The sequence below is a fragment of the Gekko japonicus genome, unplaced genomic scaffold, assembly GCF_001447785.1.
Source record: "Gekko japonicus isolate JY-2015 unplaced genomic scaffold, Gekko_japonicus_V1.1 scaffold302, whole genome shotgun sequence".
Taxonomy (NCBI): domain Eukaryota; kingdom Metazoa; phylum Chordata; class Lepidosauria; order Squamata; family Gekkonidae; genus Gekko; species Gekko japonicus.
Genome location: NW_015170283.1, coordinates 17,147 through 24,062, shown reverse-complemented (window position 1 = coordinate 24,062; position 6,916 = coordinate 17,147). Strand labels below are relative to the sequence as shown.

Genomic DNA, 6,916 nt, shown 5'->3' with positions numbered 1-6,916 from the left:
TCCCTCCATTGTTCTCTATGGTGGGAAAAAAAGTATTTTTTCCCACCATAGAGAACAATGGAGGGATGGGGGCAACCTGTTTGGGGGCCCATAGAATTGGACCCCCTGGTCCAATCTTCTTGATATTTGGTGGGCATGTTGGGGAGAGGTTCCAGTAACCACCCTCCAAGTTTGGAGCCTCTCCCTCTAACCCCCCCTAGGGGTCTGCAAAAAGGAAAGCAGAAGGTTAAAATCCCATTGAAATGCATTGCCGCCGAATTTCGGCGGCAAACCGGGAATACAGCAAGCTGATCTGGGGGGACTGGGGGCACCCTCTTTGGATGCCCCTGGAATCGGACCCCCTGGACCAATCTTCTCGAAACTTTGGGGGTCTTTCGGGGAGAGGCTTGAGCAGCCACGGTCCAAATTTGGAGGCTCTACCCCTCCCCCCCAGCCCCCCGCAAAGTTTCAAGAGGTTTTTTGCCATTGACTTCAATGGCCCCATTGGTTATAATGGACCTGAATTTTTCGGGTTTTCCGAAAGTTTTCGGATATCTATGGTTTACCAGTATAGAAATTCGGGTTTTTTCGGGTTTCCCAAAAAAATTCGGGTTCAATAAACCCAAATCCGAATTTTACCGAATTTTTTTTTTTTTTGCACACCCCAGTCCTGCCACTGCAACCCCCAGAGGTTTTGTGGATCTTTTCATGCAGGACAAAGTAATTCTAGATTGTTTTAATGTGAAACCATTCCTAGAGTTTGCATGATAGCAGCATGGTATGGTCGTCAGACATGGACTGGGGACACCGAGATTCAAATCCTCACTCAGCTCGCTGGATGGTCATGGGCCAGTCCCTCCCTCACAGCCTAATCCATCTCACAAGCGTATTATAAAGATAATGGGATAAAGTACAGGGATGCCACCTTGAACTCCTTGGAAGAAACCTGGGATAGAGTTGTGAGATGTGTCTCAGTGATGAAGAAGAGACTGGATTTATACCCCGCCCAACATTCTGAGTCTCAGAGCGGCTTACAAACTCCTTTCCCTTCCCCTCCCCACAACAGACACCCTGTGAAGTAGGTGGGACTGAGAGAGCTGTAAGAGAACTGCTCTTTCGAGAACAGCTCTTGACAGAACTATGGCTTGCCCAAGGTCATCCAGCAGTTGCAAGTGGAGGAGTGGGGAATCAAACCCGGTTCTCCCAGATTAGAGTCCATGCAATTAACCACTACATCAAACTAGCAAAATCTAAAGGTGAGAATTTATACCATTCTGACCCAATGAGTGTCTGAATACACATTTTGCTCCTCTCATATCTAACTGGCTGGTCTTTTATGGATGATGAAGGAAAGGTCGAGGTCTCTACTTACTCAGAATGCTTCCCAGGTATGCAGGAAAATAACTTGTTGTAAAGTAATGAACAGGAAAAATAACCTTAAAAAGTGGCATACCAAGGAACAAAAATGTTCCAGAAAAGGCAGAATGTTGGGAGCAGCTATATGTTAAAGGAGGCAAAAAGTTATGTGTGTGTGTGTGGGGGGGGGAGATTCTCAAGACCCTGAGAACGAGAGAATCTTGGGGCCATTTTCCACAGTAGGATCTCCTAATGATTCCTCCCCTCCTGCAGTTTCTCACAGACCCTGAGCTTGGGTTACCAGAATGCACCTTACACAGGACAAAATGCAATCTTTCAGTTCATTCCTTACAATTTCACAACTGGGTAAAAATTCTTATGGGTAGAATATTGCAAGATCTATGCCAAGAAAACATGAAACCATCATTTATGTGAACACCCAATGGCATTACCTTTTCAATTCTATTTTCCTGAGATTTCTTAAAATAGATAATAGGGATTCCAAGCTCCGATGCAGCTATCCACTGAAGGGCAGCACGTAGTTCTACATCAGGGCACTCTGGTTCCAGATCGAAGTTAATCACCAAGAGATCCTTTTGCTTATTGGCTGTTTCCACAGATAAACCAGCAGTGCATTCTGAATAAAGAGTGAAATTAGAACTTGTATTCAATGAGGCCAGATGCCTGATAGCCAATTTACCTCCCCGTGTCCTATTAATGACATTTAACTTACCCTCTCCCTTTTCTGGTTGTTTATTACAGAGTGTGTTTTCTTCTACTAATTCGCTTAAGAAACAAAAACAACAATAAAGATTATTGTCAATCACTTAAGGCACAGCAACACATTCTTTCAGGATAGCTGAAATCATTTCAGAAGGAGCCCTGAGATGCCAGTTTTTATCACCCCTTCAGTAAGGCAGTTGACACAACGACCAGCCACAGGTTCTCTAAGGGCTTCTGCATACTCAGGAGTCTCTTTCCAGCTACGCAGAAAGACATAATTCATAAATGGGGGGGGGGACAACTAAAAAATGGCCCAACAAAAGCGACCCAGTTTATTGCCCCCCCTTAAGTGTAATACAGGGTAATTAAACATGGGGGGGGGGGAATAAACCAGAAGGGAGGGGAGGAATTGACCTGACTGAGTTTCTAACAACTATTGAAGGGGGGCAGGTAAAATTAGGGTGAGATACATGTAATAGGAAGCATTCACCCCCTGTCCCTAATTCTCTCCCCCAGTACAGGATAGATCAAGATGGGCAGTCGTATTTGTCAGTAGCAGTACAGTCTACCAGTTCAGGATGTTAGAGACTATTAAGGGTTCTGTCCACTTTGTAATTAAGAGTCCACAGGAGATTATTCAACCAGAGGAAAAGTACTTCCTCCAATTAATTTCACCTCCTCAGGATGTTTTCTATCTGTGAAGGTGGCAGAGCTCCACCCAAACTATAACCTCCTAGCATTGGGTGTGTGTAAATGAGGGACAGAGGCTGAATGCTGAGGTATACATCCCCCACAATTCCCCCTCCCTTTCAGTGTGGGTAGGAGAGATAAAACTACTTTATTCAGTACTGCTCATGTCTGAGGCTAGTTCAGTGGCTTCCTCTTTGCCCATCTCCAGTCCTCAACAATTCCAGTCTTTTAATTCTCCTCTCATAATTTATCATGGCCTCTCAATGTTTTGCTAGACTAAAAGGAACATCTATGTTGCATACAAGGTACTTCAAACATCATTCAGAGGTTTAGGGATGTGCATTCATTCCCAAAAACACGGGTGGGGGGGTGGGGAACAAACTGGAAATACTCAGCTTGTTTCAATGGTCCGGGCAAGGCCACTGAAAGGAAACAATGACAAATGAACAAGCGCTGCTTTCCCCCCTTCATGACTATTTCTCCTTCCATCCACACAACAACATGTACTGTGCTGAGCTGGTTAGGTTTTGATGCTGCAGTTGCTGCTTCTGCTGGTAACCAGCCAGCTTCTGGGCAGGTAGAGTATTTCTCTCTGACCTCTGCCACCTTGGTGCACACTGCAAAATGTAGCCTTACACAATGGAAGGCACAACCTAGGGACTCCAGTTCCCAGAGTTCACTGGGTCAAATGGCCTCTGATGCTGTGGGAATAGCTTCAGAGATGCCAGAAGACGTCAGAGTTCCTCTGCTGGCTTATCAGATGGCTTGCTGGAGGCCACTGACACTAGCCTGGAACAGCATCAGCATAAGCAGCCCCTCAGTGCAATACAGTGGGGCAGGAGGTAGAGGAGAAGGAGGGGGGGGGGTTGAACACAAAAACAGTAACACAAATGGACGTGCTAGACTCCAGTCTGGTAGCAGAGACCAACAAAATTTTCGGGGTTTAAGCTTTCAAGAGTCAAAGCTCCCTGCGTCAGATACCAAGAACGTTTCCAGGGTGTGCACTTTCAGGAGACAAAGCTCCCTGCATTCGATCCAAGTAGGAATAGAGCTCTCTGAGGCATTAGGAGTCAGGCATCTCCATTCCCACCTGTATCTGATGCAGGGAGCTTTGGCTCTTGAAAGCTTAGACCCCGAAAACTTTTTGTTGTTGTATTTTTGCATTTGTGTATGTGTGTGTGTCTGTGACTAGAAGTCATGGCAACCTCTGGCGACTCCTACTGGGCACAGAGGACGTTCAGAGAAATGGTGTGATAGCTTGCCTCTGGCCTCCCAGCCCTGGTATTCTCTGGAGGTCTCCCATCCAAACACTTGCCAGGGTCGGTCCTGCTGAGCTTCCGAGATCTGACGAGATCGAGCTTGCCTGGGCTATCTAGGTCAAGGGTAGACCCTGAAAATCTTGTTGATCTCCAAGGTGCTACTGGACTCAGATCTAGCTCTTCTACTGCAGACCAGCACACCTATGCTCCTGAAAATGGATGTGTGACAAGAAATGTGACAAAAGACACCGTTGAACCAACAATGAAAGGGGGGGGGGGACTGCACACTTCCCTATTTAATCATTCGTGAGCTGTGTCAAGTCTGTTGCAGCAAAAATATGCAGGAGCCTTGTGGCGCTTTCATTATGTAGTCAGTTATTTTACATAAACTTTGCCAGAGGAGGGAAAAAAAAGCAGGATAAGGGGACATGAAATGCAGTGAGTGAGATATAATGATGCAAAACTATTTAGAAATTTATTTTGAAAATGTGGATGCTGCCTCTACAGTAAACTGAAATCTAACCAGGGACCATTTTATTAATTACGCTAATCTAGTTAACATCGGTAATGGATGGGGAGTTATTTACAGACAGCTGCCCAGTAAGCAAAACTAACAGCCTCAGAAAGGTGGGGGGTGGGGGAGGAGGAAATGGAGAGGCTCCAGGTTATACACAAAGCAGTCTAAGCAGTTTTCAGGATCCCAGCCTATATTTACAGTCTCTAACTACCACCATTTTCAAAGTCATCAGTTGGCTTTCTGGGTAAGACTATCAAGACCAAGCCTTTTCTTGCAGTCCTTTTTCTAAAATGTTCACTCAAAAGCATGTGCATGCTGTAGAAAACTGGAGAAAAAGTTTCTGTCACTGGGCATAAACAGTTCTTAAGCACTGAGGGAGTTGTGCATTTCTAGAAGTGTATCTGTCAGGCAAATATTCCTTGCCAAGTTTTTACTTGTGTGCATGGTTATGTGCGTCAGCTCCACTGACTGGAATGGAAGACGTACACGTAGTTCTGTATGGATTGCAGGGCATATGATTCAGAGGGAGAGATGTATGGTGGATAGCATATTGAAGTTTGTCATTGTCAGTATAAACCACCCACCAGTACACCTCATCATGTTTCAGAGCACGTCTCTTGAGACCACTATGGTCTAAGCCAATGTAGTAGAAATAAGCTCAAATACGCTGGGAGTGTTCTGGGTTACATTTGTTTCACTATGTGAATTGAAAGATTTGCCGTTCTTCATCTTAAGCTGATTTGGTCTAATGTGATTAACCTTGGCCTGCTGATATTAAAATCTCTCAAAGCAGGGAAATAAATGCGTTTGGTTTATACTGTATGGCCATAATTCCAGCTCCATGTGCACCAAGAACCACTGTATAAACAGAATTTCAGGTACTACAGGATCAGGATTTTTGTCTGCTGCAGACAGCTGCTGATGCCAGACAGAAATTGACAGCTACTAGCCATAGAGAGCAATAAATGAAACTGCAGCTCAGACTGCCAAGTGAAGAGCCACTGAGTTTGTATCAAATACATGAGGTGCTGTTACATTAATTTGCACTGTGGAACACACTGCAAAATTAATGTGAAAGTGATGGGTATTCCTTATTTCCATTGGATGGTGATTATCCATCCTGGAAAAGCCTAACCATGGGCTTGTACTTGTCACTGATGGGACTTTGCCAAGCAGTTAAAATAGCAGCTAGAAAGCAGCAGGATGAACAATGAAGGCATTGGGGTCGTTTGGCACATTGTTAGATGACGGAAATGGTTTTCAGCTGAAATGGAACAGCACTTCCAAAGATCAGAGGTCACCTTGACAGCTACTTACTTAATAGTACGAGAAGATGACATGTTTTCCTGATAAATTTCCAGGTCCATAATGCCAAGACTGCTAGTGGTGCTGCTGTTGCCATTGCTGACGATGCAAAAATTTAAGTATTAATGCCAGTCTGCACCAGCATGCACTTGAATACACCGTTAACCAAAGTGACAGGCAAAACTGCTGCTCTTCTGTGTCTCAGACTCAGGGCATACAGTTCTTGTTCTACTCAGCAAATCAGTAAAACAAAAGCTGTGGACGTATATACTAAAAATACACAACCGTTACACATCTTATGATATGAACTGGCAAAGAATCACATCTTGCTGATGGTTTGGTTATGGCAAAATGGAGGTTCCTTTTCAGCCCACAGTCTTGCACCGGGGGGGGGGGGACACTATGAAATGCTGATTCATACATGTCCATGTATCACTCTGGCATCCCATCACTTGATGATCTGCAGCAAATGTGTGACCTGCATATATTGAACAGTATTGTTTTGGAGGTTATATGAAAACCATGTGATCTGTGATGGCTGTTTCATATATATGCTGGTCTTCACTTGATCATCAAGCAGTTACCAGGCTTACATAAATTCGTGTTCTCATACTGTCCTCAGAGATGCCTATGACTGCACTCTCAGAAATTTAGATACCTCTGAAAGTGCAAGCGATGAGGAGATGAGGCAAGGGATTTCATTGTTCAACTTTTTACTGACTAAGGCTCCTGAGTTCAAAATACATCCATTTGTTTGCGTGAAGTAATTCATATCATATGAGCATCAAAAGGAACAGTTGGCTAAATTATTAACCCATATGTGACTTCCTGACCTAGTAAAATTAGCCATTGTTTTCTTTGGAAGTTAAAAAAAAAGTATAGAGGTGGTAAACTTGGCTCCTTTGTTTAGGGTGCAGCAGCAACAAAGATTTTGCTTGAATACTAGGAATCTTTAATCATTATTGAGCAATGGGACAAGCTGCTGGAAAGTGAATTATCCTCTCTTCTATAGGCTGAGCCACTCTAGTGAACTCTGTCGTAATGTGGTAGCATGCGTCTCATCCTGAACTCTGCTCATGGCTGTTTG

General features: G+C 44.2%; 1 protein-coding gene across 1 annotated transcript in view; it reads right to left on the bottom strand.

The window, feature by feature from the left end:
- Positions 1–6,916, bottom strand: part of SPHKAP (SPHK1 interactor, AKAP domain containing) — a gene marked incomplete at its 5' end in the record, with an annotated part of 25,012 nt that overhangs the window by 4,146 nt on the left and 13,950 nt on the right. Inside the window, 3 exons of the mRNA XM_015417823.1 lie at positions 1,788–1,972; positions 2,069–2,121; positions 5,842–5,928. Coding sequence (XP_015273309.1) covers positions 1,788–1,972; positions 2,069–2,121; positions 5,842–5,928 — 325 coding nt within the window. The remainder of the gene's footprint in view (positions 1–1,787; positions 1,973–2,068; positions 2,122–5,841; positions 5,929–6,916) is intronic.